At 51.7% G+C, this 21,357-nt stretch overlaps 5 protein-coding genes across 5 annotated transcripts; 2 read left to right on the forward strand and 3 right to left on the reverse strand.

Moving 5' to 3' along the window:
• Window positions 1-169: 169 nt before the first annotated feature.
• K489DRAFT_364910 (uncharacterized protein) lies at window positions 170-7,571 on the reverse strand. Its single transcript, XM_033602709.1, has 2 exons — window positions 7,276-7,571; window positions 170-7,211 (listed from the first exon to the last, which is right to left on the reverse strand). The coding sequence occupies exons 1-2, from the start codon at window positions 7,365-7,367 to the stop codon at window positions 410-412; spliced, it is 6,894 nt and encodes a 2,297-aa protein (XP_033455528.1). The 5' UTR covers window positions 7,368-7,571; the 3' UTR covers window positions 170-409.
• Window positions 7,572-8,350: 779 nt separating this feature from the next.
• K489DRAFT_391230 (uncharacterized protein) lies at window positions 8,351-8,915 on the forward strand (the record flags this gene model as incomplete). The annotated part of the gene is made up of 3 exons (XM_033606670.1): window positions 8,351-8,357; window positions 8,410-8,429; window positions 8,490-8,915. 3 exons carry the CDS (start codon window positions 8,351-8,353, stop codon window positions 8,913-8,915), a joined length of 453 nt encoding a protein of 150 aa, XP_033455529.1.
• Window positions 8,916-9,107: 192 nt separating this feature from the next.
• Window positions 9,108-11,582, reverse strand: K489DRAFT_95594 (uncharacterized protein). The gene is made up of 3 exons (XM_033609068.1): window positions 11,421-11,582; window positions 10,842-11,153; window positions 9,108-10,760 (listed from the first exon to the last, which is right to left on the reverse strand). The coding sequence occupies exons 2-3, from the start codon at window positions 11,110-11,112 to the stop codon at window positions 9,460-9,462; spliced, it is 1,572 nt and encodes a 523-aa protein (XP_033455530.1). The 5' UTR covers window positions 11,113-11,153; window positions 11,421-11,582; the 3' UTR covers window positions 9,108-9,459.
• Window positions 11,583-11,746: 164 nt separating this feature from the next.
• K489DRAFT_384917 (uncharacterized protein) lies at window positions 11,747-19,587 on the forward strand. Its single transcript, XM_033605971.1, has one exon. It carries the CDS (start codon window positions 11,841-11,843, stop codon window positions 19,479-19,481), a length of 7,641 nt encoding a protein of 2,546 aa, XP_033455531.1. The 5' UTR covers window positions 11,747-11,840; the 3' UTR covers window positions 19,482-19,587.
• K489DRAFT_346485 (Ribophorin I) lies at window positions 19,584-21,339 on the reverse strand (the record flags this gene model as incomplete). Its single annotated transcript, XM_033602340.1, has 2 exons — window positions 19,584-20,053; window positions 20,132-21,339. The coding sequence occupies 2 exons, from the start codon at window positions 21,337-21,339 to the stop codon at window positions 19,759-19,761; spliced, it is 1,503 nt and encodes a 500-aa protein (XP_033455532.1). The 3' UTR covers window positions 19,584-19,758.
• Between the last annotated feature and the right edge of the window lie 18 nt (window positions 21,340-21,357).

Here is a 21,357-nt window from a genome sequence, read left to right on the forward strand (position 1 = left end):
CAGAGCATCAAACTGACCATGTTAAACGAAGAATGCAATGTTGCATAGCAACGTGGACAGGGTGAACGTCGACACCGGATCTATCAGGCGGACTGATTACCAACTACAATGCCGCTCACTTTTGCCGACGGGACGACCAGCTACAGAACATTTCGGACGAGCTTTGGGCGGAAGGATTTCAAGCGAAATTGTATTCATTATGCTCAAGTAGAACTCATCACATTCGTGCGACCATCCAGATTGCCAAAGTGAAAGTCGAATCAATCAAAACACATAAAATTTCAATACGATCCATGTTCGCCGGAACCATCCAAACAATACGCTTCGAAAAATATCAAACAATCGAAAGTAAGAAAGCTCAATCATCGACAAGCCTCACACATCCTCCACTTCTTTCAACGTCGGAAGATCACCGCCTTACGAAATACTCCTCCTCTGCTCCACTCCCTGAAGGTAAATCTGTCCCAAGTCCACTATCGCTGGGAGGAGCATACTTCACGAGACCACCTTCCGTGAACCTTGGGGGAGGCTGCAAATCACTGTTCGTCAAGCCAAAATCCCTCTGCTCGTGTGTCGTGGTCGTGCCGACGGTGCACTTGGCTGAACTGCTTGTGCTAGGCTGTCGATCGAGGTCTGCTTGCGAAAGGTAACTGCCCGTGCCACGACTGTCATAGGTATCGTAGCTGGTGCGACGCTCCGAGTCACCATGGTGACGGGAATCATCGTCCTCGTCGACGTAGTCGTCATCGTGGGTCTCGCGATCGTTGTCGTCGTAGTCTTCGGAGATGTAGGATCCGGTCGCGTAGGTCATGCTGTCGTGAGTGACGTCGGTTCCGGCGACACTGTGGCGGGAGCGGTGGTGTGATTCGTGGTTGTCGGCAAGATTGTTCTCGGTGCGGACCTCGGAGTAATCATCTTCTTCGCCCTCGGACAGGGTCCCATCCTCGTTCTCCTTGTTCAAAACGGAAGAGGTGATGCTGACGTTTCTCTTGCTGTTGGGGGCCCATGAATGCTTGCGGTTGAAGCTTGCAGTCTTGACAGAGTGGCTACGCTTCACATTCGCCGTGCTTCCATTACCGCTGATAGTGACAAGGCTAGGCTTACCGTAAGGAGCAGCGGGCGGTGGGCTGTTGTGGCTAATCTGGTTAAGTGACACGATCCGTCTCTCCGTAGTGTTCGCCACGCCGCCATTACGCTGTGCTGTTGGGCGAGCCGACTTCATGGCAAGGTTGTGACCATTCTTGAGGATGCTGGGCACGGATGAAGTGACGGTGTGCGCTGACATCGCGGAGCCATCACTGGGAATGCGCAGATCGCGACCTTGTGACTTTTTCTTCGGCGAGGGGGGCTTGGTCGTACTCTTTGCTAGAAGCAGCATGCGAGACTGGTTCATAACACCTTCAAGCATTCGGCGCTCGATGGCGTGAGCTTTGGCATCCATCTCGTGCAGTTCGTCACGGCGAATATTAAGAGCCGTCTCCATAGAGGAGACATCTGCGTTGAGTCGCGATTTCTGGGCAGTGAGAGCTTCTTTCTCAGCCCTGAGAGCTTCGACTGCATGTTGCAAAGACTCCTTCTCCTCGTTCAGCACAGTGATATCGGCCTCGAGCTGATCCTTCCTCTCAAGACGACGCTCGAGGATAAGACCAAGCTCCTCAGCCTCTTTCTGTTTGCTTTCGTGATCGATGGTGATTTGCTTGTTCTGTGCGGCGACGAATGCGGAGACCTCTGCGGCTGTGGCCATGACCTTTTCGTGAATCTCGTCTAATCGTTGGATCTGTGTTGTGCGCTTTGCAGTCTCTTCAACGTGACCCATGAGTTGATCAAGCTTGGTGTGAACGGCACTGTCGTCGTATTCGACGCTACGTGGAATCTCGATCGGAGGTGGCATGAGAGCGGGAAGTGTTGTTCTCAGCTCCTCCTGTTGACTCTTCAAACCTTCAGTATGCAAACGTGATTCCTCGAAACCGGTCTTCAATGCCTCTTGGAGATCTTTGACGGCACGAACATGCTCTTCTGTGGTCTCCGACGACTTCTGAGAGTGTGCGTAGTGTTGGGTGATCAGCGCGCGGACTTCTTCAAGCGTGACCATGAAGCGAGGGTGGTTCTCAGTGAGGTCACCCTGTACATTGTCTACGGCAGCCATGAGCTTTGCGAGTTGGTCGTGTGTCATGGAATTCTCCCCTCGGAGATGTTCTGCAGTCTCTTGCAGAGTCTGATGAGTCTGTTCGGCTTGCGCGAACACGGTCTTGGACTCTTCTGCCATCTTCTCGACAGTCGCTGGTAGGTCGCCCATGAATGCACTCAGAGTGGTTCCTAAAGTGTCAATGGACAGCTTGAGGTCGTCGGCCATGATCTTTGTGACGTTCATCAGCTGCTCTTGTTCTGCGGCCTTGTCTTCCATGACCTTGGCCTTCTCCTCAGCAGCACGTTGAGCTTCGTCGTATTTCGCCAGGAGGCCATCGAACAGCCCGTCAAGCTTTGAGGACAATTGAGACACCACTTCTTCCTTGTGCTTAGTCTGAACTTCAAAAGCCGACTCAGCAATCTGTGCATTATCAGTCTTGATGGTTTCCAGTGAGCTGTGACTGCGCTCGAATTCGTCCCGGATTCTGTCAAGAATTTCCTTGACATCAGTGATGACTTGATCGTTGCTGGTATTCGCTTCGATGGACTTCATTGCGACACCAAGAGTATTGATGCCAACCTCACCGTCCGCCAGCTTCTCAAGCAATTCAGCCTTGATCAGGTCCATAGTGTCTTTCATGGCTCCAATCTGCAATAGAGTATCGTCGTACTCTCGCTTGCGATCGTCGAAGGCCTTTGCGGTGACAGCAACGTCCATCTCGTAGCTATCTCGAAGCTTGTCGTGGCTCTCCCGGAAGTCGGCCAACATGAGAATCATGCGATCCATATCGGCTTTGGAGGGCGCGTTGTCGCGATCAGGGTTGGATATCTCGGCTATCATGGACTTGATCTCAATAATCAGAACACCCAACACATCCAGATCAGCCTTTGTCATTGTCTCGGGCTTCTCAGCATCGGACGCTTGTGTACCCAGGGCGGCCTTGACATCCTCAATTGCGGCTTTGAGATCTTGCGCGAGAAGTTCCACGACAGCGACGTCAGTCTTCGAAGCGGTGGAGCTTTCGATCTTCTCGGTCAGAGATTCAATGGCATCGTTGGTGATTTTGACGACGGCTTGAATCTCATCGACATGGTCTCGGTTGATGCCATCGGCGGCTGGATCCTTTGCAGCTAATTCATCGAGCTGTGCTTTGGTATTACGGAGAAGGGTTTCGATCGCATCAGTGTCCTCCTTCCGTGCCACACCCTCGGGAGCTGGTTCAGCAGCACGAGCACCGGAAGTTGCAACGCTGTCCTGCAAGTCCTTGATCATGAGGGAAATGGAGTTGAGGTCATCCTTAACACTCGCTTCTGATGCGCCGGCAGCAGCTGGTTGAGATTCTTGCATGTCTTGGATAGTGTGGTCCATGGCTTCGATTTTGATTTGCAGCTGGGCGAGTAAAACTTCGACTTTCTCGATGCCAGCTTGCTTGATGCTATCACCGCCTGCGGGAGGTGCTCCATGAGGAACCTCGCGAGTCCCGGCCACATCTGTGGACTCGGCAAGCAGGATCATTCCTCCTGGACCAGTCGCCGTCGAGGGTCGGGATCGGACTTCCGACAGCAACAGCTTAGCCACCCCTGCACGAAGATCAGAAAGACCTTCCTTCAGGGTGTCTAGAATTTGGTAGTTGATAGTCATGTCCATTGGCTTCTCCAACTTGGTAATGTCGCTGCGCAAACCCTCAAGTCCATCATGGAGAGTATCGAGTACCTCGCGCTGGTGATTCATGGCAGTCTCAGGGTTATCGAGTTTCTTCTCGAGGTGTGAACGCAGGTCATCGAGGCCTAGTCGAACGGCATCGAGTACCTCCTCGTTCGATCCAGCGAGGAAAGCTCCGCTGGCGAGTGAACTCCGAAGATTGACAAACTCGCCTCTTATGGCCTCGAGCTGCTCATTGCTGATGCCACCCTGACCCTGTGTCGCTGCAGTGTCTTTCATATCGCGGATGCTTGCATGAATGGCGTCCAAGGCTTCCCGGTGGTCACCAGAATTCTGACCGGGAACCAATGCGGACCCAAGTGATTCGCTGAAGCGCTCCAATTCCTCCTTGAGAGCACCGATCATGTTCGCAGACGCATCGCTTTGGTCTGCAGCAATTTGGCTGCGAAGCTCGTCCAGGGAAGTCTTCACGCCACCCACAATTGCGCCTGAATCGGAATCGCTGAGCATGCTGTGAATGCTCTCCTTCAGCTCGGCAAGCTCCTGCTGGATAGTCCCTACAATTTCGCTGGAGGCGCCGCCACCATACAGAGACCCGACCTCGCTGCCGTTGAGCTTGCTGTGAAGTGCACCAATGCTGTCCTGAATGGTTTCGAGGAGTTCATTCTTGTCTGAAGCATGTGCTTGGAGGATGATTCCCTTGAGCTCCTCAAATTCGTGTCGCATCGCATCATTTAATTCCTCGAGTGACGGATCATCTATGCTGCGATCGACGCTTCGAGAATCAGTGTGCCCTTTGATTGCGTCGACACCGCTTGTGATTGCGTGTAGAATGTCGGCGACATGATCTGGGTGTGCGCCTTCGAATCCACGAGAAGTTGAGCGATCATTGTCGGCGACTGCATTGTGGAGCTGCTCAAACTCTGACTTGATATACTCCAGCATCTCAGCGTTTCCGTCCTGAGCGGGACCTTGCAGACAATAACCTTGAACGTCCACACGAAGCTGTTCGAGACCGTGCTTCAGACTGTCGACAATCTCATCGCGGCCAGTAACATCTTGAGCACGATCGACGTAAGTCTCGATCTCAGCCCGCAAACTCTCGAGGCCGTCCTTGACCGCATCCAAGACCTGCTCGGTGTCACGGCCATTGGCGGCAGAGTATTGTTTAAATTCAACACGCATGCCGTCGACCAATTCCTGGAGCTGTTGAAGGACTTGTTCGCCAAAGCTGTTGAAGGGAATGGTAGTCCCGTCAAGACTTGCTTTCACCGCATCGAACAAGTCGTCTCGTGAAATTTCGATCTCACGTGGGGGAGGCTGGGGTTGATTAGTGAGGCCTTCTCGGATAGCTTCAAGAACAGCTGCGTGCATCGCCTCATGGTCGACATGAGCGCTTGAGGGTTGGAATTCGGTCAGCGCGGAACGGACGTTGTCGAGAAGCTCCTCTCGCAATTGATTGATTTGATCAGCAGGAACCGGAGCCTGGAAATCCTTCAATGCCTCCTGCATGACTTCATAAATCTCTCCTTTGTCAATTCCGCCATTTGCCACAGATTCAGCGCGCTCGTTCTGATATCCTTCAAGACCTTCCTTAAGTACAGCAAGCACCTCGTCACGTTCAAGTCCAAATTGTTGAAGCTCGATGTTCGGCTCAAAGTCCTTGAGGCCTTCCTTGACTGCGTCCAGTACTGCTTGGCGGTCGAACCCGTCGCGTTCGTCTTTCTCGTCGCGTTGAGAATCCATAGCTCGGCTGTGTTCTACGAGAGCGTGCTGCACTGCAGATAGGATTTCGTCGCCATTGGGTCCAGATCGGATCGTCGACAATTGTCGGAAGGTGTCGTCGTCCTGCTGCGCCTTTTGCTGGAGCATTTGTGATAGGTGTGCTTTGAGATCCGTGATGCCTTCTTCTACTATTTGATGCACCTCTTCTGCGGTTTGCGAGTTCTGGCCCTCTGCGATTGATCTGTCAAGATCCTTGTTGAGGTGCTGCTCTAGCAGGCGGTCCAATTTCTGTCCCAAGTCTCTGCCTGTGCCGAGAACCTCGCCACGCATGTCGCGAACAAGGCCCTTTACTTCTGAAGTCATGCCTCCTGCATTTGTAACGGAGTCTTTGATACGCTGAAGTAGTTTCATGACATCGTCGCCCACCATCGGATTCGGTGAACCTGGATTTGCAAACCCTCCCTTGCTGGCGTCTCTTGGAGAATCGAAAATTCCATCTCCTGGAGATCGAACATGAATCAAAGCTTGTGCATGTGACTCGGATTTGTCTTTGATGAAATCTGCTAGTTGTTCGACTTTCCTGGCAGCCTCAACATTTTCCTCACGACTCTTCTCCAACAACTCGGCTAGATTTGTCAGAAGTCGCTCTTGACCCTCCTTGGTCACCATCTCGCGGATAATCTTCTCGAGCATGGCCACGCTGGCTGCGCCTTCGACAGAGTACGGCGAAGGAGAACCACATCTGGGCTCGTCCATAAACCCGTGCGCACTCTGGGATCTCGGCATAGAGAAGCCCTTCGCGGTGCTGTCCGGCGAGCTGAAGACCTTGCTGTCTAGTACGCTTCCTCCGTAAGCGCTGGCTCGTCTCGCCGTCGGAAGTACTGGAGGAGGCCCGAGCAGGACTTGGGTCGTGTTCACTGAGGTTGCGAGCTCACGCAGACTCTTTCGAATATCTTCGTCGCGGGCGTTAGTAGCTTCCTTGAGACTAATGAGATCCGTTGCGTTGTCCTTGCTGCGCCTGCTCAGCTGCGCCATCTCTTTTTGGAGATTGGTTGCGATACTTGTGAGGTTTAGTAGTTGACTGGAAAAGTCATATGTGTTGTGTGCCCGAGGCGTTGTAGATGCACTGGACGGTCCATTTGTGACATCGTGCAGAGGCAGCTCTGGTACTTGCATAGTCTGTAGGGCAAGCATAGTCGCCGATGGTGGTGTGTTCTCCCCCAAAATCGCGCGCGGACCCGATTTCACTGATTGCCGAAGTGCTGCTGCCTCTTTCAATACATCTCTTGAGCTGGGTGTTGGAGTTGTCGCCCGCTCTGGAGTAGTGGAAAGATCTTCCGCGCTTGCATGTCGGCCGTACGTCAAAAAACTTGTTCGTGAACTTGGGCGCTCGGGCGAGCGCTCAGGAGATCTGTTGTTGTCAAGATAACTCCGTAGATCCTTCACGCTGCCAGTCTGTAGCGACTGCATTCGCTTGTGATGTGCTCCTTTAATCAGAGAGCGCTCTGGTGAGGCCTGCGGTGTCTGATTGGTAGTATATGCAGAGATTGGTGCGCTTTCGCGAGCCTTTTCGACAAACTGCCTAGCAGCTGCGGCAATACCTGCAGACGTGTTGGGCTTGACTGTCGGGCTTCCATTTGTGCTGGGATTCAGAGGAAGTGGCGGCGGCGCGCGATCGGGGTCGGAGCTGTCCCACCTGTAGCGATAGTCAGTCGTGATCATTGCGCGTAGCTTGCGATATCGCGATGAGGATTTCCTACATTGGCACACTTGACCTCCCGAGTTCTGATCCTGTCAAGGGTTTGTGCGGAGCGTCATGACCGACAGAGCTCGCTCGAGATCGCGTCGCCATCTGAAGTTGTCGCTGCTGGGTCGCTTGATGTACCGTCGTTGTTGTTGCGCTACTAGGGTGCCTCAGTGGGAGTCCAGTCCCTCGGTAAATAGCATATTAAACTGATGAGAATGTCTCTGCAGAAGTGTATGCAACGCGAGTGTTGTGTTGTACGATAGTGGTTATAGAAGCACGAACGATTGAAAGTGAGCGTTAAACGTTGTCGTACCAGGACAATTTCCGTGTGTATATACACCGACCGACAAGCTTCGCAGCTTCCCCATGATGACGGACCCGCGGTGTAAACAAAACAACAAATCTAGTGCGGCAGCCCAACCGGGCCATCCCGCAGCGCTTGCCGCCCGCAGGGACGAGTTAAAACGTTCCTGCTGGCATATCGTCATAGGGACTGTGCGGAGAAGTCTCGACTTGCCATGTAACAATCTCATTGAGCACCTGCAGGATACGTAAACACCTGTTGTCTTTGCCAAAAAGTTGTTGCTTCAAGCCTTGGAAGGTTAATAATAATTATTGTCGACGTAAGATTAGCAGGCTTGTATGAAGCATGAGTCGCGCCAAACCTGTTTCCAGAGTCTTCGCAAAGGCCAGAGGGCAGGAATGTCCGTAAAGAATGACAGACATTGTCTCTCCCCTCCAAGGCGTGATGATAGTCCAGTACCTTAGTTACAGTTGGGCATGTTGATGGTGATTTTGGTTTACCGTACGGCTGATTGATACCCAGGTACATAGATAGGTATAATTAATTTATTCTTTGTCGCGCCGGCATGCTTTGGAGCCCTGCCGAAGGTTGGGTATTGTACGGAAGACTTCTCTATGCATGCCCGAGTCGATTTCGAGGTCCACCACCGATCACGTGCTCGAGTCGAAAATGCCAAGGCCCACTAAGGGCACTTCTCAGAATTGCGACCCTCACATACTGTAGGCAGATTGAGTGACGCGAGAAAGGATATCGACATCCACACATTTTTGTCACCAACGCAGAGATGAAGTGTAAGTAAAGCAATATTAACATTGCGCATTCAAAATACTGACAGTTGCATAGTCCTCAAGGTCGGCCGAGTGGTACGCGCATGGCAACGAGAATTCTAGGATCCCATGGCACCGAAATACTAATAGACGCAGGCCATCATCTCCCGTGGACGATACGCCGGAAAGAAGGTCGTGATCGTTCAACCCCAGGACAACGGCAGCAAGAAGCACCCGTTTCCCCACGCTCTCGTCGCCGGTATCGAGCGGTACCCTCAACAAATCACCCGCCGCATGGGCAAGGCCCGCGCAACAAAGCGCAGCAAGGTCAAGCCTTTCATCAAGGTCGTGAACTACAACCACTTGATGCCTACCCGCTACACATTGGAACTCGAGGGACTGAAGGGTGTTGTAACGAATGAGACATTCACTGAGGTCACTCAGCGTGAGGAGGCAAAGAAGACTGTCAAGAAGGCGCTGGAGGAGAGATATTCGAGCGGAAAGAACCGATGGTTCTTCACTCCTTTACGTGAGTTCAGATGGCGGGAGTGGGATATGAGTGCGACCATGAGGAGACACTGACGATTGTTTACAGGATTCTAGATGCATTATTTCGACGGATGGGTGTCATGGGTGTGTGCATTCAGGCGTTTTGAGAATCTTCCTATCCGCTGTTGATGCTAGCGAAGAAAGGTCCCGGCAGCGGCGTAAATATTGCCTCGAAAGAAAATTCGCAAAAGCTAACAACTGGGCCATTCATTACTCGTGTCGTGTGACAGCTCCGTGGACTGCGGGCAGATGGTGACTTCTCGGATACTGGACCTCGACTCTACTCACTCAATCATGCGGCACTGCTTCCGAATCACGTTCATTGTCCTACTGAGGACCTTGCCCACGTTCACAACATCAGTCGCGCCACCATAGCCAAGGATTACATGTTCATTCAGAACACAGAGGGAACCGCTGCTCGGAAATGACGTGCGATGGGAGGACAAGGCCTGATCAATCAGAACGACAAAATAGTTGTGGCTCAAACGAAGCAGTCGGATCGTCACATAAGAAGGACCCGACGGCACCTATCCATTTATTACACAATGAGAGTCTCATGTAGTTCAACTCATGCCTCTCAGTCATCCAGCGAGAAGTCGAATTGCTTGAAAGCTGCCTTGAACGCGTTCGCATCCGCATCCTCTTCCGCCTTCGTCTGCGCACAATCCCTCCAGTTTGTCCTCTCCTCCAGCCCCAACAGCTTGCCCATGACCCGTCGCCCGAATTGCAAATCGAAGCGAAAGCTTTGATCAAGAGGTAGGACTATCCCCCTCTGCATATCCTCCGTCCAGATCATGACATGAAAGTAATCTCCTTCCATGGCGCGTGCCTTCTCTGACGCCGATTTGACGAATTTGGGATAGTCGAGGTTCTCCGCTTCGACTTCGAATCCAGCTTCCACGAGCCCTCGCACGATGAAATCGGTTGTCACAGGAAGGAATTGCCAGTGTAAATGTACACCACCGGCGCGGCTGATTTCCCACGTGACGGCTCCTAGTTTCGCCTTGCCGTTTTGGTCTTCACCTCTTGATTTCGCCGCGACCATCTGATGTAGCGCATCGCGATACTTTTGCATCTCAAGCAAACTAGCTGCGCGAGCGTTGTCTGCCTCGGGAATCGCAGCCATGGTCGGTGCGTGGTTGAGTGGAATGATCAGAATATTGCTGGGGAAGTCCAGGTGAGGTGCAAAGGTCTGCGCAGTGCTCAAGGGTCCTTTGGCTGTGGCAAGGTAGACATCGGTGCCCAAGGAGGCGATCATGTGCGTCTCGCAATTGGGATTGGAGAGACAGAAGTAGCATTGCTGCGGCAGAGGAGGCGGCAGCTTGCGACGTTTGTTATTACCACCCCGACGATTGTGGTGGTAGTTGTCATTGGAGGCAGATGCGCCATTGGAAAACCGATGATGGTCGAAACTCTCTTGTTGGTCTGGGAGCTTGCGCTTCTTCGCGGTCAACGGCGATGGTGTGGTTCCCATCGGTGCAGTGTCCGGAGGCGCTACACTGGGTTCGAGCGCAAAGGCGTATATCCATTTTTGTTTGTCTGCATTTCCGAATGGCGCAAGACTTAGGAAGCGGGTGATGTGTCGTGGCGCTGGACCTTCATGCTGGAATGGCTCTCGCTCAAAGAAGGACTCTGAAGTGGAGAAATGGTATCGAGGTTTCAAGCTGGAGCAGAGATTTCCAATGCTCTCCACGGCAGATGGCGGAGCATTTACTTTATCTTTTGCGATAGCAGAACCATGCGTGATGTCTTTGGGCCAGTCGCTTGTGACAAGTATGTCGGCATTCTTGAAGTCTGCGGCGCTTTCTACGTCTTTATCACGATATGAAGCGGTATAGTCGTCCATCAACTCATCGCCAGCCGGTGTGGATTTGCCGCCTATGGCGACAATCTTAATGCCCTGGGATGTCTTGAAGGAGACCTTCCGGCCTAGGATTGATAAATTTGAGCATAGCTCACCACCGGTTGCTATCAATCGTTCAACAACTGATGTAGGCAGCGCTGTGTGGCCCAAGGCAAAGTAAGTCGTCAAAGGCACATCCGTCTGCCCATCGAGGAGCTTCTGGATCTCTGCCTGGTCGGCATCATTCGACCCTGCGATGTCCTTGAACAGGTTGCCAGCTACGATAGCGAACCCGAAATTGTTCTTCGCGTGTAAGGCTGCGACTTTGCCGAAGACTTCTGAGAGGCGGCCATTGACGTCGCCAATTACGATGACCTTGGTAGCCATGGGCGATGGTCGGATCTCGTCGTCAGGTTTGTTCTTGTGACCTGCACGATCTGAGGTTAGGGTTGTAAACAAGCGTCGCTTTACTTGGGCTTATGGACGGTGTATTGTCGTCCGCAGCAAATAAGAATGGCAGCAGAGACAAACAAGCAATCAGATCGGGCGAGCGGCAGGCGGTTGCAACTTTTACGTGGAGTGCAAAATATACACCGCGATGAACAGAGGATCGGAGAAGTGTTATCATTGATGTATTTTTAAGATGTCTTTTGAAGGAAGAGCAATGGCCACGGGCGAAATGTACGACAACACACCTTTTACATGTGAAACCAATGTCTACTGACATTGACGACATCACGAGCCACGACGGCGTGAATACCTCGACAAGATAGCAGATCACAAAATATGGATATCTAGACCTGGTAGTCAAAATTGAGCCATGTGCAATACATTTCTGTCTTTGATCCACTGTGGAGAGATCTCGTTTTTGTCCGCTCGGTGACGATCCGTTCGAAAATTTGTCGTGTGCAGCTATTCAATCCACGGGTATTCAATCGGCGTCGGATCGAGCCGCCTCCACGTTTTTACCAGACGTCAATCGCGCGCCACAAAAAGTTCGCCGACAGACCCTACAGGGAAATTTTGTCGCGACGAAATCATTCAAGATCACCTTGTCGCCATGGTCTGCGCAAAGCTCTGATGCGCCGCCCACGACCCGATACGCCATAATCGACATGGCTACACCATCCAAGACTAAGGCTACAAAGCCTTACAAGGTTGTCAAGCCGAAGAAGAACAATCGAAGATCAACACCGTCAACACGGAATTTCCGCTTCCAAACCTTCACCGAGCGCATTTCAAATCTCAAAATCGATCCGATCAGGAGGAGAAGATATGTCGAAGGGCAGGAGCAGCTCCCAGAGGAGTCGAGAACATATTTCGGTGAATCTCTCGAGGAATGGGTGGACATGAATCTTTCGCAGACTTTCTCTGCTTTCGCGAAAGAGACATTGCCGCTATGTGACAGTCTCGCACTGGTGTTGCACAATGAGCATAAGATCATGGATTTGCTGGTCAAATACATTGAAAGAGCAGATGCACTGGCTATGGAGCCGTTACTCAGTCTGACGGCACATTTCGCGCATGATCTTGACACCCGCTTCGAGAGGCACTTTGCGCGCGCAGTGACAGCCGTCATTGCTGTCGCAGCAACGCACCCTGACTTCGCTGTGATAGAATGGAGCTTCACGTGCCTCGCGTGGCTATTCAAATATCTGTCTCGCTTGCTGGCTCCGGATCTGCGTCCTCTATATGATCTGTTGGCACCGTATCTCGGCCGGGGTACACAAAAGCCGTTTGTCGTCCGCTTTACTGCGGAAGCTTTGACTTTCTTACTGAGGAAAGCTGCGGTAATCTATGAGAGGGATCGGACGCCCCTGGATCTGATCATGCTTCATATGCTGAAGGACTGCGACGATAACACGACGATATCTCGATCAGATATGCACCAGCAAGGTCTCATGACATTGTTCACAGAGGCCATCAAGAGTGTACAAAATGGCATCCATAGCTGCGGGCTACCGATCATCAAGAGCATGCTCGCCCATGGAGCCGTATTATACGAGAACGCGGGCTCTATCGTCGGTGACATTATGATTGGCACTTTGACAAGCTTGATACATCATTGTACTCAGGAGACTTTCCAACCCGTTATCAAGGTCATTCTGGAATTTTCCAAGGACATTTCGCAAACGCAAAGCCATCGATCTATTGAGCTCGCAGCGAAGTCACTGTACACCGTGATTTCTGTTCGCAAAGGATCTCGAATCTCTGATTGGTCGATGTTGATTTCCACAATCATGGAGCTAGTCAATGCCTGCGACAGCCTGTCCCAAATCGATGCGGAAACCAGTTCATCGATTTTGGCATGTGTTGCGATCGCACTACAGACTGCTACTATAGATGGCGTGCTTCTCGGTCGGGAACTGCCTGGAATTATTCGCATGAAGAGTTTGGCCCCATTCTTCCTCGAGTTCTGCGATCTTTTCTCTCGTCTTGGCTCAGAACGCTACGAAAGCTTCGTTCTTCCTCAATTCCAACTTTTCTTATCGAATCAGGAGTCGATTCCATGTTCAAAATGTCTAATTCTTATGTCAAGATTCGGCCGAAACGAGCATAAACTTAAACTGCCGCCCGTCGCCGTAGCAAAAATGATTAACAATGTTGGCGACATCGTCGACTCAGCTAACTCAGAGGACGAGTCAATACTTACTGCAAACTCCATATTGAGCGCACTCCGAACCATCACGCTCACAGGCTCGCAAGAAGATCTGCTTAAAACCATGATTGGCAGGTCCCTGCGGGCACTTCTTGCATCCGATTACCTGTCTCCATCAGCAAATCGCAGTCTAACACTCGGACCGATGTTTTCGTTTCTTCTCGATCTGCCGGAAGGCGTTTCCAGTGTTGAGCCAATGTTGGAAGATCTGTGCAAAAAGAGTACAGATTGCGTTGACCTGCCGTACTTCTGGATCAACATGCTCCGTCTATTCAAGTCGTCGAAGTGCATAGATCTTTCTGCCACCTACATCGAGACCTTCCGCCAGTCTTTGGTCAAATGCCTATCATCACCTTCGCATCGCATTCGGCGAGATGCACTGGACCTCTTCGAGACGCTGTATCGAAAGGGCAATGTCGAGCCACCAAATTCCCTCCCCATTATGATACTCATTGAATCGACACAAATTTCCTTGGAGACGAGCCGATCAATCTCAATGAACATTCGACGTCTTGCTCCAGAGTACCACGCCCTTGCTGCCGACGATGTCATGTCAAAAGCAGTACCCCACTTCTGCTTTGGTTTACTGCATCTGAACCTTGCTCAAGCGTGGGACGATGCCGTCACGACTCTGGTATCAATCTGCGAGAAGAAGCATGGCGAAGAAGTCGTGATCACTTTGGTGCAATCATGGCTCGAAGGCTCAGCATCTGACGACCGGTTCGAGAAAGCAAGTACGATGCTCGATATCAACTCAGACGGATTCAAGGTCTTCTCTGACTTCGAATGTCCCAATCTTGCCAAGATATCTGCTATTTCTGCTCAAGTCTTCGATGAGGCCGAATTTGAAAGACTGAGAACGGCAGGCTCCATGACCGGCGATGACAGGCTCGTCGCTTATCTCACCTCGAATTCGCGCACCCAAGCCCTCAAGCTCCTACATAAAGTCCCATCCCTCGCCGAAAAACGCTCACGGCTACTGGTTCCTGTTCTGCTTGGTTGGGCTGGAGATGCATCTACTGAAGCGGAGGATGAAGATACTGCGCCTAATCGTGCCAGAGTGAGGTGGTCTCGCAAGGACCAAAAAGCAATGCTCTCCGTCTTTGCTCAATTTGTAAATCCTCGAGTCCTCTATCGATCTGACGAAGTCCGCTCCGCGCTCCTGTCTCTCTGCGCCAATGGAGACGTTGAGATTCAGCGATCAGCATTGAAAGCTCTCCTAGCGTGGAAAGATGCAGTTCTGGTGAAACACCAGGAGCATCTAAGCAACCTGCTCGACGACGCGCGATTTCGAGAGGAAATCTCTGTGTTTCTTCAAGGTAACAGCGAAGATAACATGGAGGAAGAATCGACAGCAATCAAAAAGGAAGAGTACGAGAAACTTATGCCAGTGCTGCTGCGACTTCTGTACGGCAAAGCAGTCGCGGGTGGCAAGGAGGGTCAAGCTGGGCGACGAAAGGCGATTTTTGTCGCATTGTCAAACTTTGGAGAGAAGGTACTTGATCAGTACCTCTCAATAGCAATGGCATCGCTTGATGTCACAGATCTCGATGAAGACTTGGACGCTCAAAGCCTCACGGCAAAACCTGTGGCGGCACCGTTACGACAGCAAGTCGGATTTCTAAATATGTTGGCGGACATGTTACAGACTCTCGGTTCTGAACTTGAGTTCAGCGCACCCAGAATCATGAACTCAACGCTCCTTTGCACGGTCAATGCTTCTCGAGGGTTGTCCCAAGAATTACGAACCGGAGAAACAGTGCAAGAATCCCTCCTGCGGTCTGTACGGCAAACGGGTCTTCAATGTCTTGTCAAAATTTTCACCATTTTTGAGACATTTGCCTTTCGTGCACAAGGCAAGATCATTGTCGATGAGCTTATCATTCCTCGAATGGATTCATTTGTCGTGGAGAATGCTCAGTCCATCTCTGGTATCTTGCGACTCCTTGCAGCTTGGGCGGATAGAGCCGACACTGCGACTTTCTTTGCAGGCTCCGGCTCACTCATGCTTGTCCGGGCTGCAGACCTCCTTCAGGGCCAACACACGAAAGACGAGGTTCGGGTGTTCATCCTGCAAGAGCTTCTTCCAAAATTGCTGTCGCCAGATATCGACAACCCGATTGTGCAGCCGGTTGTCTCTGACTTCGTCAAAAGCATTGGATCCATCATCCAGCGTCAACCATCTAAGGATGTGCTGGATGGAAGCGTCGCCGCATTTTCTTTGCTGGCGAATCGCATAGTCAACAGCGACGAAGCAGCCGATGTCGTCAGAACGTGCACTGATCTCCTTAGGAAGCCATCAAAGGAGGTCTCTCAGCATACCAAAGCGGGTCTCTTGAAAACTTTGTTGCCGTTGGTCGAAGGTTTCAACCTGGGCTACAACCACGACGACCTCTTCAATACAATCTGTCCTCTCTTTTCTCGCCTTACTGATCCTGAAAATCGTGCCCTTCTTGCGCAGGTCTTTCAAAAGCTTGTTCGCCGCGATGAGGCACTACTGCGGACAGCCGAGGCTTGTGGTGACATGGCTGCTATGGGAACACGCCTGGATGAGCCTGACTACGACCGCCGTGAGAAAGCCTTCAAGAGCATATACGACAATTACAAGATTCTACATCTTAAGCAGTGGCTTCCCATAGTGCACAGCTGTTTATTCTACATTCGAGACCCTGAGGATCGTGTCATTCGTTCGAGTGCATCGCATGCACTGACGCTTTTTATCGAAGCCGCAGCAGGACATCAAGGGTCAGAGGAACCCGGGTGGAATGCACTGGTAGATGATGCCATCTTTTCGAATGTTGAGTATGGCATGCGTGCTCCCTCAGAGTTGGTTCGTGCCGAGTATCTCATTGTCTTGGGCTGCATTGTCGAGAAACTACCTACCTTGCCCAAGGTTACAGGCATGCAGGCCCTCATTGTTGGTGGCGATGAGGAAGCCTCTTTCTTCAGCAATGCCCTACACATCCAACATCACCGTCGGCTGCGCGCATTGCGGCGCCTGTCTGAGGATTGCTCAGGCTTGAGCGCAAATTCTGTGACACGCGTTTTCCTTCCCCTTCTTGAACACTTTGTTTTCGATCAAGTTGAAGGCGATACTGGCCGGACGCTCGCAGACCAAGCAGTGCAAACAATAGGTACACTCGCTCAAGCTGTCAATTGGCAATCCTTCCGGTCAACCTTGCAGCGATATACTGGCTACTTGAAGTCGAAGCCGGACCTTGAGAAGACAGTCCTACGTTTACTCGGGTCCATGGTCGACGGACTCAACCCTGCTGTGGCCGAAGCTCACAGTGAGCAAATCATCCGTGATCATTTACCTCCTCTTCTGGAATATCTGCATCAAAAGGATGAGTCGACCGTCGATCGCAGAATGCCTGTCGCCGTTACTATTGTCAAGCTTTTGAAGATGCTACCTGCGACAGAATTTGCAGCGAGACTGCCTGCAGTACTTACTGATGTCTCACACGTTCTGAGAAGTCGCAGCCAAGAAGCTAGAGATCAAACAAGGAGATCATTGACCACGATCGCATCATTGATCGGGGCGGAGTATTTCAAGTTCATCCTCAAAGAGCTTCGCAGTGCACTTAAGCGAGGTTATCAACTCCACGTTCTTTCTTTCACAGTGCATTCACTTTTGGTCAGCAACGCGTTCGTACCTGGCGACTTGGACGAATGTCTTCAAGATCTCATGTTAGTCATAATGGATGACATCTTCGGTGTCACTGGACAAGAAAAAGATGCCGAGGAGTACAAGAGCGGCATGAAAGAAATCAAGAGTAGTAAGAGTTTTGATACAATGGAATTGCTGGCCCGCACGACACCCATCCGCAAATTGGGAGAGCTCATTAGCCCCATCCGTGCAATGCTATCTGAGAGAATCGACCTCAAAGCAGTCAAGAAGATCGACGAGCTGCTGACGCGCCTTCGCAAAGGTCTGGATCAGAATCCGGCTTCTGAGAGTCGCGACATGCTGAGCTTTTGTTGGGAGATTGTCCATCAAGTGTACGCCGAGGATGCCGCTGCTAATGCACCTGCAGCAAAAGAGGACGAGCGGAGGAAACGCTACATTGTCCAGCCTGAAGCTCGCCTGACCAAATCCAAGAACGGTGCAACATCCTTCCGCTTCAAACTTATCAGCTTTGCGCTCAACTTACTACGAAAAGTTCTGCGTCGCCATGATGATCTCCAGACGCCGCAAAATATGGCTGGGTTCCTCCCCATCGCAGGTGATGCGCTGGTACAAGGTCAGGAAGAAGTCAAATTAGCAGCCGTACGCGTTCTCTCTACAATCATGCGTGTTCACATGCCTCAGCTCGAGGAGAACGCTCCTGTTTACGTCAAGGAAGCCGTCGGCATGATCAAAGGTGCTGCAAATACCACCACGGACGCGTCCAAAGCCGCACTCGAACTCATCACTTCCGTCTTACGCGAGAAACGCTCCGTGGACATCAAGGAGAAGGATATCGCGCTGGTTCTCAAGTGCATCAAGACCGACATCGACGAGCCAGATCGACAAGGTGTCATCTACCGCTTCCTGCGCGCCATCATTGGCCGCAAGATTGTCATCACCGAGGTCTACGAAGTCATGGATGAAGTCGGCAAAGCGATGGTGACAAATCCAGACCAATCAATTCGCGAGAGTGCGCGTGGCGCATATCTTCAATTCGTCATGGAGTTTCCGCAGGGCAAAGACCGCTGGACCAAGCAAACCGTGTTCATGGTTGGCAATCTACAATACGAGCATGCGAGTGGTCGACAGAGCATCATGGAACTGGTTCATCAAGTACTTAGCAAAGTCAGCGAGGATGTCTTGAGTGACATGGTCGTGAGAATCTTCGTCTCCCTCCTGCCGATTCTTGTCAGTGACGTCGATCGCAACTGTCGGGATATGGCAGGGCTACTGATAGCCAGAATATTCGAAAGGGCCGGCGAGCAGAAGCTGAAAGAGATTCTGGGCATGATGGAGACCTGGCTAAGGCCAGAAAAGAAAGCTGGCACGAAGTCTGGTGCACTCCAATGCTGGGCAATTCTTCTCCAGGCTGATCGTGTTTCGGAGAAGCAAATCGAGAATTTGAGAAGCAAAGTCCTCGAATTGCTGACGGACGAGGATTATACCGCTTTGAGTGAGCCCCAAGTCACCGTCGATGCACTCAAGGCGTTTATCGTACTGGTCGATGTCAGCCCCAGCGTGGGCCTCAGTCGCAACTCTAGCAAGCTTTGGTCAACTATCCAATCCATCCCAGAGTCCTCGGAAGATCGCGTCCGTGAGTTGGTTGCTACTCTTATCGGTACACTGTTTACGGACTTTGCAAGCACTAGCTCCAAGCTTCCCAAAGCCTTGGGCAGTCTTCCTCTACATGGATCTGGTGGGCTTCAGTTAGACGAGGAGGATCTGCGTCGCCTGTGCGCCGTCAACCTTCGTGCCATGAAAGTGATCGGCAACGAATCAACTGAAGCGCTTGTGGCTCAGACCATCCGAAATCTGGTCTTCCTCGGCCGATGTTTTGCTGCAAATGGAATCAAGTGGCAAGGGCTCAAAAATACGAATGGAGCTGAGCAAGCATCTGAAGACGACGACGAAGACGAGGAGGACGATGATGAGAGTGATCCTACTGTCAAGAAGGAACCTCCATCCGCGTTGACCTATATACTCATGCGTCTTTCCAAGCTGACACTTCAGCCAACCCAATCTCCGCCTTCTCGCCTCGCAGCCATGACCTGCATCTCCACTCTCCTTCCGCATCTTCCTTCGACAACAACACTTCCTATACAGCCCATTCTACGACCACTGTACGCCCTCACAGACCCAAGTATTCCCAACCCGCCCACCGCCGCGTACAAAAGCCTCGAAGAGAAAGCGCGTGAGCTTATGGAGCAGATTCAGCGTCTGTTGGGCAATCAAGCTTACATCGCCGCATTATCGGTCACTCGTGCGGAGGCCAAGGCAAGAAGGGATGGTCGTAGGACGAAGAGAAGGATCGAGGCTGTCAGTAAGCCGGAGCAGTGGGCGAAAGAAAAGAAGAGGAGGCATGACACGAAGAAGATCAAAGCGAAGCTCAAGGGTGAGGAGGCGAGAGGTCGAAGGAGAGGATGGTAGTCGCTTTCAGAGAAGATGACAATGCGAAGAAAATAGATGTATAGATCATAGATTCTTCATAATGATGCGCTCATACGCTATGAAAAAGACAGCCTAAAATTTCGAGCTTTTCCGTTTGGGCATATTTGTGCGGTGAGTGAACAACATGCACGGTGAACGTTGTCTATCATGATCATTTGTATGGCTACATGAGATACTCACGAAATACAAGCGCGCAAGATAATGAGAGAGGGCGCACCAATTCATCTCGACCCGAGATAGGCCTAGTCAATCGCATCTATGCTCTCTTCTTCAATAAGCCCTTTTCCTTCCTGCCGATGCTCACATCCAGGTTTCCTACCACCCAGCTCACAACCAACAAGGTCGCCAGACCGGCGAAGAAGATCAAGGGCTTGCGGAGACGAGCCGCGAATGGGTAAGAGTATCGGACAATGAGGTCACGGTCGCGAAGGTCGTCGACAACATTGATCGCGGTAATGGTCAGAGTTGTGCGGCCGAGGGTATCCATGAAAGTCTTGTGGAGAGTGACGGATGAGGAGATGTAGGGGAGGGTTGTCTCGAATTGGACATTACTGGCGGGAATATGAACGTCAGCATAAGTTCTTAATATTGTTTGTGGCTCTGGTGAGCAAAGAGATTCGGAGACTTACGTCGCGCCTTCGGGCAGAATAATACGAGAAACGATGCGCTCGTACTCAATGCCCTCGCTCTGCTTGGGCCCTTCAAAGAATGGTACCTTGAGCACGTAGCTGTCAGGAGCGACGGAGTCGGAAAGCTTGCGGACAAAGGCCTTCAAGTCGCTGTTCCAGCCGACGCGGAAGGAGTAGTTCCAGCCTCCGTACATGGGGTATCGAGGCTTGATCTCGAGGTTCGACTCGCGTGCATTAGCGCGGAAGTGGGAGGTGGTCACGTTTCCAATGTCGTCGATGAAGTATGGGTCGATGCTACCTGCCACCAGAGGGAAACGCAGCTCCTTTAATGCCGACGATGGGGGATTGTAGTAGGCAGTTTGCTGGAACTGCAGCCGAGAGAATTGGTTCTTGAGAGTGGCAGCTCGGTTGGTCAACCAGAATCGCTCCTCAGTCGCGATGTTGCCGCCCCAATGGCTGATCTCAACATCGCGCTCCAGCAGCGTTGCATGTGTAAGTGGCTTGGTGTACTCATATCGCACGCTGACCTCCTGCACGGCACCAGCCGGCTGCTCTCCGTAAGGACCGTAGGTGTATGTGGTACCTTGCTTTTGCGGGTCCTCCTTACCCTCAGCGTTCAATGAAGCGGGAAGAGTGACAGCGTTGGGCACGTCCGTAGTTGGTAGCTTGAGCTTGGTCTTCTGCTTGACCGTAGTGTATGCGCTGGGCGCAAAGGCGGAGAATTTGTGCAGGACGTATTGCTTTGCGGACTGTTCGATCTTGGCCGGGAGAGGTTCCAGGGCAGATAGGATGAAGTATGAGATGGCGAGTGTGCTCTGGTCATTAGGCGCCAGCGGAAATGGTAGCGTGACCTTGTAGTATTCTGTGGAGCTGACAGGATCGGTGCCGACAACGTCGATGACGAATCCCGGTTGTTGCGGTTGGTTCTTGTCCTTGACCTCGAGACCACCGATCCGGCCCAGAGTGGAGACATCGAACGGTAGGTAGTACTCCTGCTGAGGCTCCTTGGAGACATTCTCAATCACAACATAAGTCAACTCTTTCGCATAGCTCTTCTCCAGGTTGATACTCCGGACCAGGTGGACATTTCGGAAAGTCTGTGGAGGGCTGAATGGCGTTGAGAGAAGGTTGCGCGATTGTGACGACTCGTTCGATACTGCAGCGACAGCGCTCGTCAGGCCGAGGGCGGCCCATTGTAATAATTTCATCTTGTCCTTTGGATTGTG

This window comes from Dissoconium aciculare, assembly GCF_010015565.1.
Source record: "Dissoconium aciculare CBS 342.82 unplaced genomic scaffold K489scaffold_18, whole genome shotgun sequence".
Taxonomy (NCBI): Eukaryota; Fungi; Ascomycota; class Dothideomycetes; order Mycosphaerellales; family Dissoconiaceae; genus Dissoconium; species Dissoconium aciculare.